Genomic DNA, 26,016 nt, shown 5'->3' on the forward strand with positions numbered 1-26,016 from the left:
CCACCTTTCCTCCAACCAGTTCTCTGTGAGAGCTCAGGGACTGGCTCAAATCAGCTGCAAAACCTTCCCTGGGCTCGAGTGAACTTCAGGCCATGCAGGTCTGAAGCACATTTCTTCATGCCTCCAGCTGTCAGCCGAGTTTACAGGAGGCATAGTACTTCTGTCCCCATAACTGGAGAGATGTTTATGATAAGAGCTGATCCATTAACCTTCCTATTGCAACAGATCATTAAACTAAATGGGATTCTGTTAAGTAAGAGGATCCCTGATTGAGTTATTCTGGTGCTGCACTGGGGTCCTGGATAATCAAGTCTGTAAATACACACTAATTTTTGGATTTATTCATACAGCTAATATGGGGCACCAATAGTTGCTGAGACTCCAGGGTGCTATTACATTGTTATCACTACCATTAAAAGTAATCTTTCTTACCATCATCTATCAGAGACATTTTTGGCAATAACTTGTGTATATTTCTTTGCATCCCTGAAGATGGTGCAATAATAATAATAATAATAATAATAATAATAATAATAATAATAATAATAATAATAATAATAATAATAATAATAATAATAATGTCTACATAAGGAGTAAAAAATATTTTAAACTAATACAAGAGTGTGAAAAAAAATCTTTGGAAAAATGTCTGGTTGTTGTACTTCATATTTTTCCCCCTTGGAAAATCCTCAAAAAAGTACAAAAAAGCCACATGGCACTGGAATGTGTTTTATTTTTTCTTTAGGACAGTATTTGGTATCATAGGTCTCATTTTAGCATGAAATGTAGACTTTTTCTCTTAATGGGACATTTAATTTGAACAGTAAGAATAAAGGTTTGCATGACACATATGGAAGCTGTCAACATATAATGCACTCTTTCCCTGGGGCTGTGGCAAATTAAGGATCAGGTTTTTTTTATTCTCTTTTTTAATGTATCCTCAACATTCTGCAGCATCCCCTTTTGGCTGATTCTCTACTTTTGACACCAAAACTCTCTGTTGTGATTCAAATGAGAGGTGATCTTTTCACGCTGAAGGATGCATGGGTGTTGGATGGATTGCAGCATAAAATCAATACAGATGCCCAAACAATTTGAAAAGCTCCATGCAACCTCTTCCTGTATATATACCACATGTCTCCTAAGACTAAAACTTGTTCTAGTGAATCAGCACCTTTGTATTAACATTTAGCATTTTTATAAGTGGATGTTAGCAGTGATCTGAACATCACTATAGCTGAAGGGATATAAACAGCTATGAGAGTAATCCTTTTTCTATTTATGTCGTTGCTGAGGAGAGCCTAGAGTTGTTTACAGGGAATGGGAGAGGGAGATAATGTGCAGCGTGATTGGTGGTGATCCACAGAATAAAATGGATTCCAAATACACAGCTCTCAACGCAACATCCTGAGTAGCCCCACAGTCAAATAGTTCTGTGCCTTTTATTAGATTACTGCAGTTCTCACTTATTTTTCATCTACCAGCACACCAGAGGGGAAGAAACTGGTGTCTACTTTGAAAACACAAAGATTAAGATTTCTATTACCACATAGTCCCACAGAAGGTTTCTTTGGGCTTTCTTGCTTTTTGAGGGCGGGCAGGCAGCAGGAACCCTCAGCTCCCTGACTCTGACTCTCCCTTCAAGTATTTTTTTCCCCAGAGCAAAAGCAAACTTGAAAAAAATAGGTTACTCAATCCAACTGAAGCCTGTGGAAGGCTAATTTCCCCTCCAGCATGAATTTGGGTATGCTCTGACTGGAAGGTTAGGTTCTTAACCCCACATTCTGCATGAAGGATTGGTGAAGTTCTCCTCCAGAGTTGTTGAGAATGAAGCTAAAAAACAGTCTCTCTTTTTTACCCTCTCTTCTTTTTAGCCTGGATCTTCCAAGGCTAAGCCTTCAGAAAGGCAGCTTTCTCGGTGTGGCATGGAGTGGCTGGTTTGCTTTCAAGCCATGATAACCTGCGGCAGCGCTCCAGCCTCTTCATGTACTTGGCTGTATATTTGATGTTGTTTTGGCCTCACCCTTACCACACTAAATGTTGTGAATTTATCCCACAGCTGGCCCTAGACCACCTTGGCATCTCGCTTGCATGACCATGGTAGCTATCAAGTACTCTGCAGGATGCTGCTGGGTTGTTACCTTTAAACCTCTTGATGGATCTGGTATTTACAAGGCAAAGTATGAGGAGCAATGTCACCTCCATTACTGTCCCTATAATGGGGTAACTTAGGAAATATGTATTTTTATTGATATACATATGGACTTTGGCAGGCAATAGCTCTGACTAAGTTCTGGGCCATCTGGAAGCCATATAGCCATGTTAGCACAGCACTGAACCCAAGCTAATACATCCTGCCCCTCAGCAGGTTTTATTAGCTTGGGCTCAAGCACTGCCTAAGTACAGCTACATTCATTTCTGGTTCAGAGCTGACTTTGGCCAAAATTGCACTAGTTTTAAATTAAACGGGTTCGGCAACACAGTGGTGTGAAACAAGCTGGGGGGATGAGTCTCTCTGTCTCCAAAACAGGGTGATCCCATGACAGCTGTCCCCATGAGGAAGGTCTCAGTGCTGCCTTGGGGTTGTGTTCACTGTGGTGGAGCTGGCACAGGATGTAAGTGCACCAGGAGCAGAGCGGATGATCCAGTTCCAGCAGTCTTTAATTTGCTCAGATAGGTGGAGCCACAGTTTCCAGCGGGGTGCAAACGCGGTCCGCGCTGTGTCGGCTCGCAGCAAGTGAGCACAGCCTTCCTTAGTAAGGGCACACTCACTTCGAGCAGAAGGGCCAAGGAGGGGAGAGAAACGGGCTCCCACCCCTTCTCCTACCACCACTGGCGCACACTGGTCCTGGCTGTGCAGCTGTGCAAATCACCCCACACCCTGCTCCCCAGACAGATGAAGGATACAGCTGCTTCTCAACACCATTAGTTTAGAGATAATGACATTTGTGTTCCATTCCATTCAGAAGGTTTTTATCCATTTTATTCTTTAGTGGATGACCAATTAATCTAATCTCTCCTTGTTTTATTGTCTTCCTGAACACATTTTTTAATGGTGCAGAAAAGCCCCAGGATTCCCACAAGCCACTCACAGTTTAAGTGCATTAACTTGGAAGGATAAATCAAGTACTTACAGAGCATTTTTGTGTATAATTGCAACTGATTTTCTTTGTGTAAGCATATATGGTACTGCCACATTATACAGCATATCAGAGTTCCTTATGTGTTCCCAAGTGCTTTCTTCAAGAGCTTTATGAATACAAAAATTAACACAAAAAGATACCCAAAATTCCTTTGAATGAACTGAGTAAAAACAACTAAACGTAAGATTTGACAAACAAAAGATGAATCTAGTCTTGACTAAAGCTGTGAAGCCTAGGAAAGGCAGAGCAGAGCATCCAAGACCACCCATTTGTCAGAATTCCTTAAAGCCTCAAGGGAGAAGAAGAGTTAATAAAACACATAAAGCATGTGTCAAAAGCATATTTTATGTTGTTATAGATAAATGTGTCCACCAAAGGAAAAGTCTGAGCAACAGTTTATGTAGATAATACAACAGAGACAGTAAAAAATACTTCAGAGTTGGAGTGTTGAGGATGTGTTATATATAGACCATCACATTGGTCTTATTAGCTTTTCTCTTGTCTTTTTTTAAAATAAGCTTAGGTAGCCAAGCTCCAGCTCAATTCTTTTGTTTCAAGTCCCATTGCTCTCAAGAGTGCTGTTCAGGCATGAACAGCCATGAAAGTTTCTCTATAGTTTTGAAAATTACTGTGTCAGCCTTTACAGTCAGAGCCTATGGGCAGTTTTTGCTCAAATATTAAATGTTATTGGACCTTGGATGCTCAGGATCTTTCTTTAAAAGGCCTTTCCTCAGTTCAGATGTCACTGCCCAAAAGAAGGAAATCCTAGGTGTGGCATTGGAACTTTAATTTTTTTTCAGCAAACTGCACTGAAATGTATTCTCAGAATTGCTAAATTTTTCATTTCTAAGTACAAATCACCAAAATAACTACTGTGACCTAGCAGTAGCGGTTAATCGATAAAATGTGTTTTGTGACTTCTTGCACACTTTTGAAAGTAAATAAGTTCTTGTTTTTCATAACAAAATGAGTGGTTTGGTGCAGGCTGATGACTCAGGACAAAATAATGAAATTTGGAATTAGTCATTGTGCTGTGTTGCCAGTGTAAATCTGGCTAGGATGCATAATGACTGAAAGCTCTTGCAAAATAAACATCTGATCAATATTTTACTTAAAATATATATACTGTCTGAGGAGATAAAGCCAAGGCACAGATCTTACTGTCATGAGCATCCACACTGGCAGTCTCGGAAAAAGTCAGCTTTCCGAATGTTATAAAAAACAAGGATATGTCTCCAGGTCAAGACTGCAAGACAGATTATTATTGAAAGCTTGAAGGGCTCTTGCATTTCCATTTGGAGCAGCTGGAGGGGAAATGAACTTTTAAGATGGAACTTGATCGGTTCAAGCAAAGGACTGTATGATATGGCTGCATGTGACAGAACTGAAGCAGACAGAGGGACACAGCAAATAGCTCAGCTGTTGTCAACCCAAGTGCAATTCCTATTTTGTGGGTGAAAAAACAAAACCCACAAAATTGTCAGGATTGTTGAGATAGGACCTTTTTGTAAGCTGAACTTCACAGGTATTTTTGCAGCAGCGATTCCTTTATTATTAGGGGAGAGAATGTGAAAAGGCAAATAATATTCATTCAGTTCAGTCAGTCAAACCCAAACTTCCATGCAAGCTTTTATGCAAACTGCTAAGGGCACCTTACTATCAAATAGTATAAAAGCCAAAAAGAAGTTTAAATGCCAAGTCAAACAAATGCATCTTGCCAAAGACTCAGAATCCCATGAATAAGGACTAAGGAGTTCAGCACATTTGAAACATAATGCTTTAAATAAGTTTTAGTCTCCAAATATACCTGCCAGTATGTAGAGGAGATAATTAATTGTCAGAGCAGTATTGAGAAGTGCATGCCAGAATGTGAAGAATACAATGGCTCTGGACTATCACTACACAGAGTAAATCCATCTATTTTGTTTTTGGGGTTTTTCCTAGATGCAGGGACAATTGCAGTGGCTAAGTTCAGTGGAGCAGGCACTAGCAGACTGCTGGTTACTTGCACTTTCTACTTTTCTTCTGAAATCTGAAAAAAAATCTTTGAAATCCTCAGAATTAAAGACTTGATGGAAGAACAGAATGGAGCCCATTTTTCAGAATGCTTGACAACATTGTTCCTAGATGCTCAAGAGAGGCAGAAAGACAAACCTCGCTGTTTTGGTTTTACAAGTTTCATCTGGCTGAAGCTCTGAGGGTAGTTAAGCAGGTCAGCCTGAGTCATTCAGCTGACTTTAGAAAGTATTGCTTTAATGCCACAGTATGGAACAACTGCATGCCCCAGAGACCTGGATTTCCAGTTGCCATTGAAGCCAAGAGTTTTCAAAATGTTTACAAGAAACGATAGATTAAAAACACTTACAAAAATGAATGCTGCAAGGGGAAATTCAGGAGAGAGCAAATTTTGTTTTTTAATGTATGCTGAATTTGACACTACAAACTAAAATAAGGGCTACCTAACAAGACCATAGCACACACAATGGAGCTGTGGCAGAAAGCTTGATGCTTTTCAGAGGCAGAATGCTTTGAAATACCTCCTGTTCAAGAAGGGGCAATGCTTTTTAGACTGGAGGCAAATATCCCCCACATACACATTTTTTCCTTTTTTCTTCCCTTTTTTTTTTTAATAAAGGATAATAGAAGTTCTGTAAATGAAAAATTTCTTTTGAAAAGAAGCAACCTAAAATGGAGACAACATATGTAGTCTGAATTTCCAAACCAAACAATTCAGAGATCCTCCTCAGAAGAAATATAGCGTCTCAAGGGCAGTGTATATTTTGATTGCTTCATCTTCTGAAAGTTGCAGTTAAGCTAAGGTATATGATAAACTGAGAGAGAAAAGTTTAACAATGTACCCACAGAAGTCAATAAAAGTTTTCCTCTGCACAAGAAGCATATCCAGAGCATATACCATTCCTGAATTGAACAAATGAGTCCTAAAATCTTATGCTGGCTGCTTAGAAGATCAAGCACATAAAGGAATATAGTCTCATAAGCTGTTTCTCTGTGTAAAAAGGCTGTGGGTAACAGGATTAATTTTTTATAGTATATCTCTATACCCTGGATAACCAAGTAAGCCTTAACTTGTGGAATCTTAATAGCCATCTCATTGCTGAAGTCTAAAGGAAACCCAGAGGAAACTTAATAATATTAAAAGTTATTTTAAAGGGAGTTCACATTGGTTTGAAGGATATTTTGCTTCGCACACAATATCCACCATTGTAAATTCAGGGAACCTAAATTTAAATTCAGAAAAGCTTCACACACCTTTACAGTTCTCAATATATAAATCTAATAGTATTCTCCATATGTCCACCAGTAAAGCATTAATATTTTACAGATAAAATTAAAATTCTGAAAGTCATTGGAATGAAAAGTAAAGAAAAATAGTAAAAATATTCCCTCTAGAAATGAAGGGAAATGTGGAACTTTGTGGTGAGAAGCTAGCTTGTCCATGTTGTTATGAATAGAGAATAGCATGTACAGTTTTTCATATCTGACTTGCAACAGAAGATTGGAACATATAGAAATAAATGTTTCTGAATTATTTAATAGTAACTCAAACACATGAAAAAAAGAATTAAAGAAACACAAGACTAAAAAAGCATTTAAAATGAAATCAGAAGCTTCAACAAATATATTTTTCCATTGCAGTCAAAAAAGTAATTATCAAAATTGTTCAGAATATGTTGCCAATTACTCTGCTCCATAACTGCTAACTTTCTCAGTTCTTCTCTTGCCTTTGCCGGGCTCTCTGTCACTGGAAACATCTTAAACCAATTTAAAGTGCTACACCTGAATAAACATGTTGTAAAAGTGTTTATGTATTGAAGTGGGTCAGTTCAAGGTATGGTATTTGGCTGGAACTTCTAATTTCTCTTTTTACTGCAAAAGGGCTGCCAGAAGGAGGAAGTCTGAGCTGAATTAATACATTTGTTACAGTGGAAGTAGAATGGAAACTACTTTAACCACAAATCAAACTGCCTCTTTCATTTACGCCAGTGATAGAGTTTTTTTAAGAAATATAGACTCTGGCGTGCAGCCACTGTGAGTTTGTGTTTGAAAAGGAAGCCTATATGCTTATTTCTATAATGTTTACTCCTATGCTTGTTTTCAAGTTCTTTTCCAGGGTGATTGAGTTAACAGCATTATACATTTGTGAGGCAGATGCTCCTTTGCTGCCCACGTACCAAATTTTCCAGCGGTTTTAGAAGAATGCCGAGGCGCCCCGGTGCCGCCCAGCGCGCGGTGCCAGTGCCCGGACCCTCCCTGGGTTTAAAGGACCTCTGTGTCCCCACCCTGCACAGCTGCACAGCTTCACATGACACTGTCTCATTTTCTGACAGCTGAAGGGCTCTGCATAATACACGTACGCACAAAAGTGTTTATGCTGCCAAAATAAATTCTGTTAAGAGTGAGGGTTTATTTGCTAAAATGTCACTGATGCAGTTTCAGTGACTTGTTTTGCTTTCCTTTCTTTCAGTGAGGCTTAGACCACATAATATAGTGAGGTTACCACACACTCCTGACTGAACAAATATTTTAAAGAAATATGCACATCCCCTGGGAACAGAACCAGAGTCAATAATACACATATTTCAAACTCTCTTCTCTTGGACAACTGAATGGCTTCCTACCTTTACTGGTGAATGAACATCAGTTTGAGTAACACTGCACAATATTTATTTTTAAAGCAGAATTGCATTTATTAGCTATGCTTCTATTTGCTACTGGTTTGCTTGGGGGATTTAAACTTCCACGTCCTACTGAAACAATGCAAAATTAGGAGACCTCATTACGTTATCCTTTCTATAGAAAACAGACTTTAATGGGACTCGTTTATTTTTCACTTCTATAGATGTATGCATGAGACTGAATTAAAACTGTAATGAATAAGATATATAACACACAGAGACTGCAATTTTATTAAATAAAAATTCTATCTTTAAAGCTGTTGAAACTTTTGCAAATTGTTTAGCTTTTTTGTCTTTTTAAGTTCTGTTCAACAAAATGTGGATAGACTCTTAATCATGTAAATTCAGGATTGCAGCAAATTCCTTGCTATGATTCAGTCAGCAGTTGAGCTCCTGCTACTGCCTTGGGAGGGACAAAACTTCACCTTTTAACTTCCAATTTCCATTGCTTTTAGGTCGAAGTATCAATGTTAAATCTGCTGGCCTGGTTGGAAGACATGGGCCTCAGTCAAAGCAACCATTCATGGTTGCATTCTTCAAGGCAAGCGAAGTGCTCTTCCGTTCTGTCCGAGCAGCCAACAATAAAAGGAAAAATCAGAACCGCAACAAATCCAGTAGTCAACAGGAGTCCTCTAGGATGCCAAGCGTTGGAGGTAAGGTGGAGCTATGATTTGCAGTCTTTTTATAGGAGGTATGGGCACCTGCTCAAATGAAATGCAGTCACAACAGCTCAAAAAGGTGCTGCTTACTGGCTGAACTGCCAGAAACAGTGTTCTGACTCCTCTTTCCTCATGTTGGCCCTGGGTGTGATCTACTTTCTGTAAGTCAGATCAATTACACTTATCATGGGCCCCAGGAGGGTGAAATGACCAAGCAGTTTAAGAAAGTCTGTGTCTGAGCTTGAAACAAAGCCTACACAGTATGCAACTGGATGATATCTTTGCTATGCATAAGTAACAAGAGAGGACAAGGATTGCACCCCTACTACTTGTCTAGGAAGCCTCACCAAAACTGCCTCTCAGCTGAAGAAGGCAAGATGTAACACAAAAATCTCAATACTGGAAATGAGGAAGCTTAACCACTCTGCAAAATCGTAAACTGTTTAGGAATTAAACCAGCTGACAAGTAATGATATAAATATAAGATATATCCTTCTGTGGAGTGAATTTGGTTCCTTATCTGAAAGGTATGGACAATAATTCACATAAAAATGTTCTTAATCGCTTTAGAGCCTGGAATAAATTTTGCTCCAGTTTTTCCTGAAACAATCCTTTCAGCTGAAGGCACAAAGTCACTTTCTAAATATACTCACTTCTGAACAAACATTTCTACCTTTTGGGGAAAGGGTGTGAAAACGTTGCTTTCTAGAAGCATGGCAGATTTAATAACAGCATATCAAAACCTCAATATAAGTGCTGTTCTTAAATCCCATGGAAGTCTAAAAGTAAACAAATCAATATTTTGTGGAAGGAATTTAGCCTTGGGGTGGGGCTCACCTATTTGAGGAGAAGTGTTATAAGCAATATGCATTACTTATATCTGTCTCAGAACCTTGACAGAGGCAGTCTAAGACTACTCTAATGCAATGAAAAAGCCTTTCCCAGATCTTTTGCAGGAGGAAAATTTTACCATAACAACCAAAAATTACTGCTGAGTTGCCAAAGAAATCAAAGAAATTATTTAAATAATTTTTCATATTCTCAGGAAAGTCTTCTAATTTTGAGAATCACATTATTTTGGATGAAGGGATAATCACCTAAGTACATGGTACATGCAAGATACCTAAATATATAGGTATCACACTTTCACAATCACACTTTAAGATTGAATCCTATGTATGTAGTGCATGAAAAAGTGAGAACTGAACAGATTTCTTAAGCCTTGTTGATTATACCAGGGAAGCCAAACACAAGGTCCTTGCTGCTTTAACCTGGGAAAAACACAACCTTATCACATTGCATTGACATAAGAATTACCTCAGGGAGAGCTGTCTGTAAGTCTCAAAATACTTTTCAACCTTGTTTCTGCATCCAGTTGTGCCCCAGACCTGTTGTAAAACAAGAAAAATCAGAGCTTCTCTAGTGAAATGTGCATTATAAAACAAATGTTCTCCTAATCTTTTTAAGGTCTACATAAGCATAGAGTACGCCACTGCATATGTTAATCCATGGCAGATCTCTTTCAGAAGAGATTGCAGTTCAAGAAAACCATACTGGTAAAAGAAGATCAGGTTAAGAAGCAATTGCACAGACAATTGCATCAAAATCAGAGGTATTGCCTAGAGAGGGTGGCATTAAGATATGGGCAGGCTGGAAAAGATGGCAAAGCTGAAGGTACATAAGTGACCACAGCTTCACATAGCAACATCTGTAGCAAAACTGCTTGAAGGTGTAGCTCCTGCACTGCGGCAAACCACACTCCCTGCTCTTGCCTTGCAGTTTGCCTCAACAATCCCCATGTCATAAATCAACAAACTTGTTTGGGTGTCATTAATGATTGCTCACTGGAATTTTCCCACCATGGGTGATCCAGAATTCTTTTACCAACTACTGCAAATATACTCATGAAATACTGTGGATGAGCATTCTGAAGGCTGCAAAGGAAATGTAGGGATTCTATCCAGATGTCACCAGTGTGCAAAAAAGACATAGAGAAGAGAACATTTTCTTATTTCTCTGATCTCTTGACTCTTTTCAGAATATAGTTACTCTATATGGAGAGCCTGCTATCAGAGAAAAGCTGTGATCTTTTTCTTTTTTCCAGCCCCAGGATCTGGGGGATATACTGCATCCCTTTAGGTATGTGGTGAAGGCTAATTGTCCAAGTTCTCTACAGCTTCAGTAATGAGAAGAACTTCAAAAGTAAAATTCACCTGTTCATATTTAAACACAAAAGTTTTGGGGAAAAAAAACCAAAGAATTTTGCCCATCATCTTTCTCATGGAAGATAGTCAATAGACCATATTCAATCCTCATTCATTCCTTGAAGCAAGACACTTGACACAGAGACCGGCAAAGATAATCGTGTGATGTAGGTCTTTTGTTTCTAAGTTTCTTCCATGATCTTGTATCTACAGCAAGAAAGACAGACACTGACAGTGGAAAATGCTCACTTACATAGCCAGAGGTTATGTAGACAGGCCCAGATAGGTATGTTGTCATTCATGTATGACAGACTTCTAATATCTCTCTGTCTATTCATCAGTCTCAACTTTACCACAATCATGTCTTCACTTCCTCCTTGCTTCTTTCTTCTTCATTTTCTCTTCCTTTTACCCCCCTTGTTATTTTTTCTTTTCTCCTGTTTCCCCTTGCTCTTGCCTTTTTTCATCCTTCTTTTGCCTCTTGCATTTTGTATTTTGCAGTCCTCTTTTTCCCTTTTTAACTTATTAGATTTCATCAATTAGCTTTACTGTGTTCTCAGCTTAATGAAAAGGAAAGCTCCAGCACACAACCCAGCTCTTCACTTCCAAAGGACATTTTTTTAATTATTCATGAAGTTTCACTAAATCATAGAATGGTTTAGGTTGGAAGAGACCTGGTCTGGTGGAAATAAGGGGGGGTCCCTGCCCCTGGTAGGGGAGTTGGAAGTAGATGATCTTTAACATTCTGTGATTCTCTAATATACACAATCTCAATATAAGAGAAGAAAATATTATATATTCACTATTATAACACCTGGTAAATTGGTGGCAGACTTGGGGTCACCATCCCTGTGTTGCTAAGAACTTCAAGAGGAGATGATGTCAATGCATTGTAAAGACAGACAGAACTAAGCTTAGCATTCAGGCTCTACCTGCCTGCTATGAGCAGAGGATTAAACTCTTTTATTTACCCAGTTTTATTTTTCTCAACTATAGATAGAAGAACAAAAAATTAAAATGCCCAAACCAAACCAAAACCAGGCAGGTTGTTTACAAAGTACATCACATAACTCTCCCCCCCAAAAAAAACCTGGCTACATTTTAATTTTTTAGTTTTGTCTAAAAAGACTTACTGTGTAACTGGGCACTAGGGAATAGCCACATTTAAATACTGAATGGAAACTAACAACAAAGCTACATAATTTTTGTTCATATGGAGATAAAACCAAGAAACAATATTTAAGATTGAATTTTGTGTATGCTATTGATTGGTGTTACACAAATGGATTCAAAATAAAGTATTTTGCAATAGTATGTATAAGCATGTTTTTATGTCTTTATTTCCCCTGGAAAAAAAAATCTCATTAAATTTCTTATACATATATGTTATTGACCTCCTTCCACAGCTTTTTCTGCTATGTAGGGGTTTAGATTCCACTGAGGAACAATGTTTTCTCAATCACAATAGCCTGTGGTTTTGATTCTTGACAGAATAAGCATATGGGCTTTGAAGCTACAGTGTGTGAAATTGAATCCTTAGCACCAGATCTTATTATAGATGTCACATTTGATACTTACATCAAATGTTATATTACACACAACATTTGTCCTACATGAAAGGTGGGACTCAGGGAAGAATTCAGACTTTCCTGAATCTCACTTTCTTTGTAGGTGAATGGGTTGGATGGCTAACAGTCTGTACATGCTGGCCATTTTATCAGGTGTTCTTCAAATGATGTGACCACACATGATTTGAACCTATATTAAAATGGCTCAGAGTATCACAACATCAATGATGTCTGTGCAATTACTTATATATGTATTATTCAGATTTTCTCCTTTAACTGTAGGATGTTATGCTACATCCTGGCCCTAAAACCTCTGAACATGTTCTTGAATATGAAAATGTCACTGAGGGAAAGCTGTCAAAACCACAATCTTCAGCTCTCCTTTGTTTGTCTGCTTGTGTGCTATTAAAAAACATATTGTGACTTTCCTGGCTTTCTCATGTGCATATTTTCCACATTTTTCAGTCAGAGTTTTTTTGCAAAGTGACTTGTATTCTATATGTATGATTTTTAAATTCCCTCTAATAGCTAGGACAGAAAAGCTCAATATTCACCTCCTATGAGCACTGATGTTAGTGAAAATGAATATATAGAACTGTGTGAAGAGTGATCAGTGAACACAGCTCCATTTTTTTAAAGTTCATTTAAGTTTGACTAGCTTCACTATACTTCTAGAGTGTGTGCAAAACCCATTGGATTATTACATACAACTCAGCACAGGGTATGACTCAGAGATTTTGGTTGTATTAAAGGCATATGGATTTTTGAAAAATTGTGATGTCTTAGGGCATTCTGCCTTGCTTCCAGTTGCTAGTCCAAAAAGAAATAGAGATCCTTTGGGATGTGGGGGTATATTTTGACCCTTCATGCTCTGGGACAACTGAGAGTATCTGAGATGGCAATACATAACCAGCTATATGGGCAGATCCTTTAATGACTATCATTTAAGGGCTAGAAAAATTCCACAGGAAAGAACAAAGTCTTTAAAAACTATGAGGATTTGAGGAATCATAGCTTAGAAAGCCTAGCTTAACATCCCTGATGCTTATCTTGTATTGCAAATGGACATATTTGTGACTTGTGGACCGCTTTTGACACAGTTTTGGGAGCCATTTTGGGCCCATGTGTATTCAAGAGAAAGTAGATACACAGCTTGTTTAAAAAATAAAGAAAAAGCCTATTCAAAGAGCATGTTACCAGTAAAAGAAAAAATTGTCTGTGTATTTTGAATGATGTCTTGTCGAGTCTCTTCTGGATCTGGTTCAGTCCAACCTTTTATTGGTAATTTGGATGATGGAGCACTCCTCCTCTATCTCATATACTCTGGGAACTTCCAGAGAACACATTCTGTTCTATTGTTCAAGCTACTAAAAAGGATGCTAATACCAGCACTGACTGTTTAGGGACCTCCCTAGCAACCAGCTTCCAGGTGACTCTGTACCACTGATCCCAGCTGTCTGGGCCCAGCAGCCTAGACAAGTTTCCATCCATTTTATTCTTACCTATCAAAGTACTCTAACCTATCAAAATTATTGATTGGTTTGACCAGTTTGACTCGAGGAATATTATGGGAGACCATATCCAAAACCTTCCTAAAAGCAAAGGGATCAACACCCAGGACTCTTCATAAGCCCACAAAGCTAGTCAGATCATCACAGAAAACAGTCAGGTTGGTTAGGCACAGTTTGAACTAGTAAATTCATGCTTACTCTGCCCAAAACACCTTCTTTGTTCTTTGTGTGCCTGGACAGTTTCCATGAGAATTTGTTCCAAAGACTTCCCAGAAACTGAGGTTAAGCTGATTGGCCTTCTTGAAGAGGGGCATGACATTTATCATTTTGAATCATTGGAAATGTCTTTTCTTGTATGAATGCTCAAAAAGGGCAGGAAGTGACTTTGCAATGTTGGTCAGTTCATTCCCCACCCTGAAATTCATCCCTTCTGCTCACATGGACTCATGTATCTTCAAGCTGCTTAACTGATTCTGAACTCTTTCTCTTTTGGTGTGGGTAGAGCTTCAGCCACTAGGGTCAGGGACTTGGGAGTCCTGAGGGTAAATCTTGCCAGTAAAACACAAGACCAAGAAATCTCAGGCTGCATTAACCTCTTCTGAGTCCTTGTCACTAGGTCCTTTGTTCTACTGAACAACAAAGCTGTATTTTTCTTATGTTTTCCCAGGCAACGTGTTTATATTATTTCTCTGTGGTTCATCCCAATTACACATTACTTTTGTTTCCTATTTGAATTTGAATTCAGTCAAGATTTTCATAGACAACCACAGTGGATTTGTGCCATATTTGCTTGACTTGCAACAAGTTGCAATGCTGTTGCTGATGGCATCCCTCAGAACCTTTACTCTACCATGGTTCCTGCAGCCCCATCATGCTGCAGTTCTCATCAGCATCCTCATCCCCAATCTGCCCTTTATTCATTGATTTGTATAGCTACAACAGACTCCTAAGGGTGACAAGGCAGGAATATATTAAAAAAAAGTTTGGAAGCTGATTACTTGACAGTGTGGTTTTACTGCAAAACTCCTATTCTGGGTAATACCACTAGAAAACAAGCCTGAAATAACTATTTTACTTTATTTTATACTGGTTTTGGTTGCGACCATCACATCTTTGGAAAGACACAGAGAAGCTGAAGACAACCCAGAGAGGCAATGGTAGCAGAAGTCAGGTTGGCTGACAAGAAGCACTTGACAAATTTGCAGAAAAATTCCTCTAGGCCATATATTTGGAAGAGTGCAAGGATGGTGGTGAAGAACTACGTAGATTAGTTCAGAGACTGTGGAAGTTCCTTTCATTTTATGGGAAAAAGGAGTTTTTCTCTGAATCTTAATTATCCTGAAATTTTTCAGAGACCTTCCCATTTCAGTCTCAAATCTTATAATGTTAAAAAAAATTCTAAAAATTCATTTTCTGAAACAGAAATATTTGTTTTATTTTTCCATGTCTTTGTTAGAGTTTTGTGGAGGTTTTTTTGTTTGCTTTTTCTTGTTGTTGTGGAATTTTTTTGTGAACTTTATTTTTTTCCCCAGAATGGTTATTTTGGTTCAAAAAAGTCACCTTAAGCATTCTTGAATTGGAAACAGAGAAGACAGTCTGCACTCCCTGCTCTGTCACATGCCTCACTTATGGCACCACATGAATAGCTGTATAAACCAACTTTAGGGGCTAATGTGGTGAAGGCATGACCCAGTTCCCTTCCTTTCCTGTTACTTAGGAGCAGTAAGGAACAAGTACTAGAATTTCTCCAGGAGTAAGGTTGTCATGGAAAAGCCTGTGTGGAAGGTTCTTGGTGTCCTTCTATCCTGACACATCTCTGACAGAGAGCTTTCAGTCCTTTAAAAAGAACCTGTTAGTCTACTTGCCTACATTAGTGTTAGCAATTAAACATCATCAAGTGGTGAATAGTTCCAGAATATATGGTAAAAATTAAGAAGTATAATATGTGCCACCATGTGTTTAACTAAAAGACTGTTGGAAATTCCCTTGTTTCAGGACACTTTTTATTGCTGTTAATTCATTTTTTGGAACTTGGCTACGTTCTTTACCTGGCAATTAAAACTGTGCCAACCTAGAGATGATTTCCCTGATATTTTGGATCAGGGTCTCACTTGTCTGCTTTGATTACCTGTGTGGATATTAGCAGAGGTGTTACTCAGTTGGCCAGCAAATAGACATCTTATAAACCTGTTTCCCCTAATACTGCATGCATTATTTTTCTATTGTACAGAAATCATATCAGTCCGACTGTGCTGATTCTGTATTTCCAGGTTTACATTGCCTTTACAACTAACCCTAGGAATATAAATGACACTACTGTTTTCCTTTCCTTTGTACAGCTTGGTAAGGATCTCAAAAATTGCTAAAGTTTGTCAATTCTAGCAATGCTTCCAAATAATTTATTGATGTTATTTACTTCCTGTAGATTATAACACAAGCGAGCAAAAGCAAGCATGTAAGAAACACGAACTTTATGTGAGTTTCCGAGACTTAGGATGGCAGGTAAGATTATAAATGCTCTTTCCTAACAATTCAGACTGGGACAATCTATTTTAAAGTTTCCCATTATTTACACTCTGCTTTCTTTATGGAAATTGGTATTAAAATGATGAGAGACAGATTCTTTAAATGCATTTTGTAACAAATCCTTATCAATGTTGTTATCACTATACCTTTACCTTTTTTAGCTCTTCTCTCAAAGATATTGCATACATTAGCGACTTTATTATATGGATTCATTCACATAAAGATAAATCTAAACTACTGCTCAAGAGTTAAGTGAATCTGCACTAAATGAAACCAAAATCTCCATATCAAGTAATGAAAGGTTTTAAATTTTCACTAGTTCAGATTTAAATCCCCCTTGTTCAGTGATGTTTGCTGCAGGTCGTAGAGATTTCACTGGGGTAGGGTCCTTAGGGAAATAAATCTTGGATTTATTTCCCTAAGAAAAACAGGCTCAGTGATCTTTATGATACCATAGCTAATTTTATATAATTTCTGAGGAAAACTCATCTTGCCATACAGTAACAAAAAAATAATATACTTACAGTAAAAGGTCACGAAGTCAGAGGCAGGGCATTATGGGAAAAGCTAATAGAGATCAATCTAGGGGTTTTTTCCAGAAAGCAAGGAACTCTCTATAAAGAAAGAACAAGAAGGCCTTCAGCAACCTCTAACTATTGCATATATAGGTAAGAACCCAGGGATGGTTGCCTGTGCATTTCACATTTCTCTGAATTATTTTGCAACCACGCTCCAGGAGCAGAACAAGTCTATGAGGAGCAGAAGTGTGCTGTCTCTTTAGTGACAGCTCAACCTTAATGTATCTAGCTCAGATTCTCATATGGCCTCATTATCCTTTCTGGTACTTTGTAGTATATTTATCCCCACAGCAGCCTGAAGAAGTCGGCAGAGGCTGTTTTCCCAAGTCTGCAAAGCATAATTACCCTGTCCAGGGCTTGTGGTATTGAACTCAGGCCACTGAACAAGTGAGCCATTGTCTCTTGGTTACAGGGGTTTTTTTCAGATATCGGGGTTTTTTTTGTTTGTTTTGTTTTGGTTTTTTTTTAACAGTAAATTCTGGTATGCTCCAAGATGTGCTAGACTCTCAGATCAGTGGCCATAGTGGCCACAGTAGTCAAAGAAAACAGAAAATCTATTTTTAACACAAAGGCTTCTGTAAGAATTAAGAGTTTCAGCTGGAAAGCCAGAGCTACACTACAACATTTGATCAGTGAAACACAGGGTGAAATAAGATATAAAAAAAAAGAGATACAAATCCCAAGTAGCTACTTGATTCTCTCTGCCCTTCCTGCAGCACCTCCATTACCTGACAGAGGAGGAATTCAGCAAACTAAACACAGAGCTTTCATTAACATTTTAAAATATTTTCCCTCTTGTGGTCTTTTGCCCATGCTGTGTTGCTTGAAACACTGAAAATGTATGATTCATTGACATACCAACAGGTAATCCTTAGCAAAGCTCTTACCCAGTAATACAGTTAACAGTACTGACTATGCTGAAGGAAGAGAATGCATTTTAATTACTTTTGTTGCACCAAGAAGTGCTCAAGACTTTTAGTCTGGAAGGAGAAGTATTCTGCAAAGATATTTTAATCTTCAATCTCCCTTATAGCCTCACTAGCTGGTATTCTTTACAGATTTTTTGGTTTCATTAATTTTCATCTCAATTTTGCATGAACAAAGCAAGTACTTTTTAAAAAAAACAAAAACATTCATTTCATGCCACCTTCTGAAGTTCATTTTGTCATTGAGCAAGTCTTATGTTGATATAAATTCCCTGAGTGAGAAAATATAATGAGTGGATTTATTTGTTGTTGTTTTAGGATTGGATTATTGCACCGGAGGGCTACGCTGCGTTTTACTGTGATGGAGAGTGCTCTTTTCCCCTTAATGCCCACATGAATGCAACAAACCATGCTATTGTTCAGACTCTGGTATGCCTCTGACTGTGTTATAGTTGCCTATGCTGCAGTTGTTTGTGTCTTTGCTCAGAGTCTGACTCTTCTGTTTACCACTCCTGAATTTTGATTATTTCTTGGTCAATCGTAACTCATTTCAAAGCCTGCTTTAATGATTTTGTTGGAGAGAGGATGAACTGTTCAGAGTGGCCTGTGTGTTAGGTTTCACCTCCATTTCAAATGCAACAGCACATGAGAAGACTGTGTTGTATTACTGGAGAATTGTGTAGACAGGAACCAAAGGGGCCCCTTGGTTTGACTTCCAAGAGTTTTTGCAGCTTATTGAAGCTCAGTGCTAACATCTACATGTTATACCTTCCAGAAATGATGACACTTGGCCACTCTGTGGACCTCTGTTGTCAACTGTTGGCACGGATTCTTACACTGTAATTTAATGTGAAGCTTTGCAAACAGATGCATTTGCATGTACGAAATTGTGTTCAGTCATGCCTGGCTTACAAATGCAATTTAAAAATAAGTGTGTTTGGATCTGCTGCTCTGCCTGGTACATGTAAAAGGGGATTTGCAGCCAGCTTTCTGCCTCTGCTAATTCTTATGTTAGTCCTGCGCCTCAGCTGGAGCAGCCAAAAAGATGATCTTAGTTGAGGCAGCTGGCTAAGCCTCCTCTACCCCAGCAGCATTCAGCTACAGAAATCATGACCTTTAGACTATGACTAAATGCCACTACATTTGAGGCCAAAGTCTGGTCAGTCTGGTCAAAAACTGATTTATCACCTGTGCCAGCTAAAGAACTGGCTCTGAATAGCACTGGTATTAGCAGAATGATTAAGAAGGAGAGGAATGAGAGATAATACACAAAGAGGGAGTCACAGCACGAAATGAGAACAGGAAAGGGTTGTCATCCCCAGTAAGTTTCTGGAACGTTCAAGACACCCAACTGAGATTAGAGAAACATGGATTTAAGTTTCCGTTTGATTTAAACTAATAATGGTAAGGTATCCTGACTATCAGATTATGCTGATGACTCTGTCCATGGATAATGATCTTTTTCTTTTATTTTCAAATCAAAATCTGTGCCTGAAAAACCTTTTCCCCTTGAGAAATTAGTGGAGTTACTACCTGGGATACCGGCTCAAACACCCCCCTCAAATTTAAACCCCACACCAAAAAAACCACCCCCAAACCAAGCAAACAAACAAAAATAAAATTTTATTTCTTTCTGATAGAAAACGAGTTCTGCTTGTGAAAATTGCCAAGTGTTTCTACATGAGAGGGATATTTTCAAAAACTCAGCATATGCTGAGAACTTTTCCTTTCCATTCAATTTTTCATTTACTCACCTTCTCCAAGTCCAGTTACCAGAGCAAATTATTCCTCTATACTAGAATTCCAGTCAGCAAAATTTACAAAAAGGAGGGAAAATATCAGAGGCTGAAAATAAGTAGAAGTGTGTTAAGGACTTCAGGTGAAAGGGAACAGAAAATGCCAGTTGGCCAGGAATACAGCAATGTTCTTAGAAGACAATGAAGAACAGCATTTCTGCAGTCCTGAGCAGAAAAGAAGTAGGTCAGCAAAGCAATAGTTTAGAATTACACAAGCATTGTCCAGAAAAGTTGCCAATATCACTGAGATCCCCAGGTTAGAGTTCCCTCCTGCAATTATGGACTGTTAAATAAGAGTTGGCTCACTGCTACTTTCCTGTGTGTTTTCCCTTTCCAAAAAATGGTTATTTTCCCATTGTCAGGAAATGTGTGTAGTTTGTCCTATTTTTTAAATTGGATACTTAATTTTTGCTCTTTTTATGGCCATTTTGGAATTGCGTGTCTCCCTTTGCATGTACTGTACATGCATTCAGCGCAGCCAAAAAATCATGAGGCCAATTAAGTTTTAGCTGTACATAAATTAGATGAGATAACAGTAGTTTAATGCTTTCTGGTTTAAATTATACAAAACTCAGATTTACACAAGGTGTGCATATGGGGATGGCTTGGGAAGCAATTATTCATATGCTCCACCCTAATCCAAATGCAGTCACCTCCTGGCCACAATGATTACACCATTCTGAAAAAGCCTGCTCTTTGGTTTGGGAAGTGATTGTTCCTTGGTACCCCTCCAAACTTAACTGATTCTTTTTTATTTTCTTTTGTAACAAGAATAGGAGAAATACAGGCCAGTACCTCGCTCTCTCCCTCTCTTGCTTCTCTGCAGTTGAACTCAGGCAAACAGGCAATACAGATGCATATAAATAAAAGACAGGGTACATTTAATAAGCTCTATAAATTTTCTTCTCGTCTCCTGCATCACCCTCAGAACAGGCAAAGGGGTAGCATTGACTTCCTGGTCATGCAAGGCAGTGGATTATCAGGTTGGCTTGCACTGAATTTAGGGTAAGCACTTGAAAAGGCTGCAAACATCACTTCCAAGGGGGTATTGTGGGGCCAGGGATCTTCCACAGGGGTGGCAGGGGCTGGTGGGACCACGATTTATGGCCGGACAAACATCTGATCAGGTCAGGCACAATCATTTTTTTCTCCAATGCTTTGCTATTCATTTGTTAAATAGTTTTTAAATGTGTGTCTAACAGTTACAAAACAGCTACTTCAGGATTTATTATTGCTCATTTCAAAAGACCTTCTCATGGTAACTGTTATGTAAAAATCGTTTCCTGATAGACTGTTCTCTGTTGTCTGGCAAAGGCTCTGGGTTTATATCACTGCAAGACAGATGGCTCTAACAGATTTACAAAGACTTAACATACAAACAAAATCTATTACTGCTGAAGTCTTCATCCATGCCTTAATAATCTGTTGCCCTCTCTATTACAACTCCCTCTTCTCTGGCTCCCCACGTTCCAAGCCTTTAGCGTGTGTAGAATAATACATCCAACCTTCTTTCAAGTACAAAGAACTTGAATTTCCCCCATTTTATTTCCACTAGATCTTGTTTGTTCTGGGACACTTTTCAAAACTCTTTTCTTTTGCTTAAATCTTTCATTGATATTTTCAGCCTGGTGAACATAAAGACTTCTCTGCCTCAGTCCCTGCTCCAGATATTCTGCCCAGCTGGCACCCACAATATGAACTGATTTTTGTTTCAGTGGAAGTAGAATTGGATCCACTGATACCTAGATAAGACCTTAAAATGCACTCATGCTGTCTGAGACCCCCCATTTTACCATTTCATAGGCTGAAAACAGTTTCATTATGAGGCTTTGCCTGCACAACCTTTGCTGTCTGCAACAGATTTTCCTCCACACTGACCCCCCACCACAGGAAAGCATTTTAGGACTCACTGGGGTCTGCGTGAGACCTGGGGCTTGAGCCTTTGCTCCATGTTGTGCCTTGTACTCCGCAGAGATGGTACGGACAATATGTTTAAATGTTTTCCTGAGCAGCTGCCTAACTGCAGTTCTCTAAATTTCATCTGAAAACCAACTCTCTGTCTTGGCCTCTTCTCATTTATCTCTCCATCTGCTTTCATTGAAAAACCCTGCCTGTGCAACTGAAATAAGAAAAATGTGCTGGAGGTAAGCTGTACTTTAAAGTTGCTAACCGAGGAAAATTTGTGACCGCAGCCCTGGCTGAATTGCAAAGACATGTTTTGCACTGACATTGTCCTTGCACCTCTCTGTTTGATATATGAGCTATGTATTTATCTGTCTTTCAGGTTCACTTGATGTTCCCCGATCATGTACCAAAGCCATGCTGTGCACCAACAAAACTGAACGCCATCTCCGTGCTCTACTTTGATGACAGTTCCAATGTTATTTTAAAAAAATACAGGAATATGGTGGTGCGTTCATGTGGCTGCCACTAAAATAAAAAAAATAATCTAAAGCAGAGGGTCTTATTCAAAATTGTAATAAAGTCAAGATATGAGCGTTGCTGATGAAAAGGCAGGCCTAAATTTATTCCATTTCATGTCGTCTCTCATTTAATTGTACAGTATAATGTACATAGTAGCTTTTATTTATTTAAAAGTATATAGTTTCTTTGGTATGAGCAAAATGTCAGAACCATTTATTTAATGGGTCACCTCACTATGCAGCAGAAGTTCACAAATTAATTTTTCAATTGACCGTACTGAAATTTGCTTCATCTCATTTCAATATTGTAAAGTAAAGCCTTTTTGTATAAAATTTTTTTAAACTAGAAACTCCAGAAGTTCTGTAACTGCTTTTTCTTGTTAGAGGAACTAAAATGCATTTGGTCATATTTTGCCAATGATAACTGTGGCAAGGTATTTATTTAGAAAAAGGCACAGGAAGAAAAAAACTAAACAAAACCGCTCAGCTAAACATATTTTTTCTTTTAGAACTTCTGCTCCATTAGAAAAAGTGAAATGTTGAACAGTGCTTAAGTAAATAAATAGCTTATAAAAATAGAAGTGAAAAAAATTGCACATAATTGTTATAACTACTTTCTTTAACAAGATGAGTGTAACTGGAGGAGTATGTTACTTTTTGGCTTGTGACCTGCAGAGTTTGCAAAAGGCTCCAGGCTTCAGAAATTCTGTGTAGACAGACTCTTGCCTCCATCTATGACTTTCCAAGTTAACACTAAAAATTGAACTACAACATTCTTACCTCAAATCATATCAGTCTATTATCTATGACACTGCTCTGGCAGGTATTTTTATATTAGTGTACTACAAGCCAAAATCAAATTTACAAAAACCACACAAGCCTTCCCATTACACACACAAGCTACTATATGCACAAAGTATACAGAATACAGGGTATGGAAGGGCTTTGCTTTATTTAGCTCCCACTTCTGGATGTGTTTTAAGAGTGTGCAAGGGAAGGCACAGGGGGTGCAGCAGTTGTCACATGTTTAATCAAAAATCTTATCCCTGGTGGTGGCTGTTTTCAGGTAACAATAAAAAACACCTTTCATAAGATGATGTTGGGTAACTTGCAGCCTACTTGCAGTCCCACCTGCTTTTCTATCAGGTGGGAATTGATTTAAATAATGGGACTCAATATGGAATACTTTTTCTTTCATTTAGTACTTGCAACTTCAATAGTTCTTAAATCCATATCCACAACTTGTTATTCCCACTAAATTTTGGCCTCAAGATAAATCCTTTGTCTTTGAATGGCACAACCAATCATAAATTACCATTCCCATCACCACTACAGACAGGTTTATTTTGAATTAATTACACTTAATGTCTTTGGGCACCCCTTTGTTTTAGGCTATGAAAATGGGAAAATAGAAATGTTTTTCTCTCTATTACATGGCTAATTATCACATATGCTTTTATCATGAACTGCCTTCATTAAAAGTGCTTCCTTTAAACCATTCACAAAGAGTTGCTAAAAAATGGATAGGATTGATAAGTTTCTTCTTAGGCAGTCTAATAAGGTAAATTCTGACTTCTCTGGTTACTTAAAACATATCTCAGAAAACTCAGATGATTACAGACTGGTAAAATCAGCATGCGTGTGACTGTGTGTATGCATGTGAATAGGCAGCTGTTGTTTTTGCAGAAACTAATTTATTTTATCTTGCTGTTGGAGTAATACATAAATTCTTTCTATGCATACACTCAATCAAAAAAAAAAATAGCAGTTCTGATTTCAGCCTTGGGAACTCTTCCTCATTAATAGAACAGTTCCATTTTGCACTCCTGTCTGTATTCTATACTGACATTACCTACATATCTAGATTTAGTTGCAGTTCATGCACAAGAATGTATAGGAAAAAACATCTGCATCTGAATTACCATTTTAGAAAAGTTAAACTCCTCTGTCGTATTCTAAAAATGACTGTTTTTTGTATAAATTGGGTAGGTGGATATGCTGGTTTGAATTCAATTTATTCTAAATGGAATTTGATGGACACTAAATTCTGGGTACATTAAGTAATATATTTTTAAATAATGGTGTACCATTTTGAGATTAAGAACCTGAAGATTATTGTTATATTATTCTTTAAAATATGCTGTTGGAATATATTTCTATATTTTGAGACATAATAAACTTGTAATAATGTTTTCCTCTGCTGTGGCTTTGCTTCTTAGATACATGAAAAAATGACGCTGACTTTTAAAAGGAAAAGCAGGAGATCATCAATGGTTGTGGACAGATTTTGTTATAGTTCATCTTTAGAACAGACATTTTGCAAAATTACTTTTTCTTTGTTACTTCTTAAACAGCCGATGGTGAACCATTTACACTTCTAATAAAAATCGTACCTTCAAATCACACCTTCGAGTGCTAGCACTCCACTCAAAACACACTAGAAAGAAAAAATGTTTTTTGAAATTCCTAATAAATCCATAACTGGTCATTCCTCTGTTTGCAATAAGGGATAGCAGCACCAAAGTTTCTAAATGCTCTGGAGAAGTAAATGTAGACATGGTTTTCATGTAAATCTGTTCAGATAATCTCTTCTTCAGTAGTACCAACTAATGCAGGACTTCTTGTTCTTTTCCTTTGTCCTATCAAATACCTGTTATTTTTTATACATTTATGCATAATATAAACACACATATTTAATACAACATGTACATAATTATATGAAAGTTTACCCTTATCTGTAGCTGTATCCATTTCTCTAGTTATGAAGACTCTTCCATTATCATTTAGGACACAAGAGCTTTGCTCTTTTTCAATTTGTTGAGGATTTCAACATCCTTAATAACTGGAACATCAAGGGCTAAAAACCCAAAAAACCCAGAATTGATGTTGCAAAGCTGTCTGGTAGCTGACAACATAGCAATACATTGAACCACTGTAAAACCCAGCTGGAGAGGTCTCGGAGAGTTGTTGGTGTGGATGCCTTCAAGCAAAATGGTGATCATGCTTCTTTCCATTGTGCATCTATCTGAAATGCTAACATGTCCTTAACAATGCCATGACTCTTCCTTCTGCAGCAGGCTGTTCAGGTAAATATGCAATTGTGTGAGTGCTTAGGTATGTAGTGAACATGAAGCCACTCACGGAGCTTGGGTATCTTCAGGAATAAGAAACCAGGAATTATTTGCTGCACATGAGAGTGCAGCTGATTGTTTTGCATACTGGGATGCATAAAATTATAAAAGAGTACTTAGTCTTTACATTGTGAAGTGAGTCAACTGTCAGACCATTTGGGGCCTCATCTTGGTAAATGGTAAATGTATGAGTGGTGTGAGTTATATCTATGATGTAGACACCTTAACTGAGACTCTCTTAAGGGACAACATAGAAAAGTTGCTTTTTTGGATTGCAAATCACCTATTTCTCTCCAAAAACTACAGCGTAGGTTTAGGACAGTGACTCTGCTTTAGATCTTGTTTGAGCAACTGTAGCCAGTGACAATCCCTGACACCTTAAAAATAACATTACATTGTTGAGAAAGTTTTACTCGGATGTGTTTTTTTGTATGTGAAGCTTTGACAAACCTCCTGTTATCATGATGGGATGTCACACTTTTGTTTGGGATTATAATTTTCTCTACCATTTCCTAGGGAAAGGTGTGACTGCTGACAGTGTACTACTTCTGGTTTTGTTGGTTGTTGTTTTCTGAGCTTTTTTTCAAATCCTCTTTTGGAAAAGTTTAATGATAAATTGAATTTACTCAAAGATTGTTAAAAAAATGGCTTAGGCTTGTACTCATAAGACTCTGAATTGCTTCAGCAATAACCAAAAAATTCTAATTACCAGGACCTTAAAATTACATTATTTTCAGTCTCTACAGCTTTTTTGCTCACAAATTCAGCTGTGTAGAGGGAGAATCCGACATGTGGTGCCTGAATGACAAACCAGCCACATGTGAATTATACAGCATTATCTTTTACTATCTCAT

The 26,016-nt window shown here is 37.9% G+C and overlaps 1 protein-coding gene across 3 annotated transcripts in view; it reads left to right on the plus strand.

Annotated features, from left to right (window-relative positions):
* The window catches only part of BMP5 (bone morphogenetic protein 5), a 61,406-nt gene extending 37,176 nt beyond the window's left edge, over window positions 1-24,230 (plus strand). For all 3 annotated transcript variants that reach the window (XM_030236489.2, XM_009094511.4, XM_018919685.3), the window contains 4 exons: window positions 8,296-8,493; window positions 16,208-16,284; window positions 18,131-18,241; window positions 21,893-24,230. In XM_030236489.2, the coding sequence (XP_030092349.1) occupies window positions 8,296-8,493; window positions 16,208-16,284; window positions 18,131-18,241; window positions 21,893-22,042 (536 nt within the window). In that variant the 3' untranslated portion in view covers window positions 22,043-24,230. The remainder of the gene's footprint in view (window positions 1-8,295; window positions 8,494-16,207; window positions 16,285-18,130; window positions 18,242-21,892) is intronic.
* Window positions 24,231-26,016: the final 1,786 nt, after the last annotated feature.

Source organism: Serinus canaria, chromosome 3 (genome assembly GCF_022539315.1).
Source record: "Serinus canaria isolate serCan28SL12 chromosome 3, serCan2020, whole genome shotgun sequence".
Classification (NCBI taxonomy): domain Eukaryota; kingdom Metazoa; phylum Chordata; class Aves; order Passeriformes; family Fringillidae; genus Serinus; species Serinus canaria.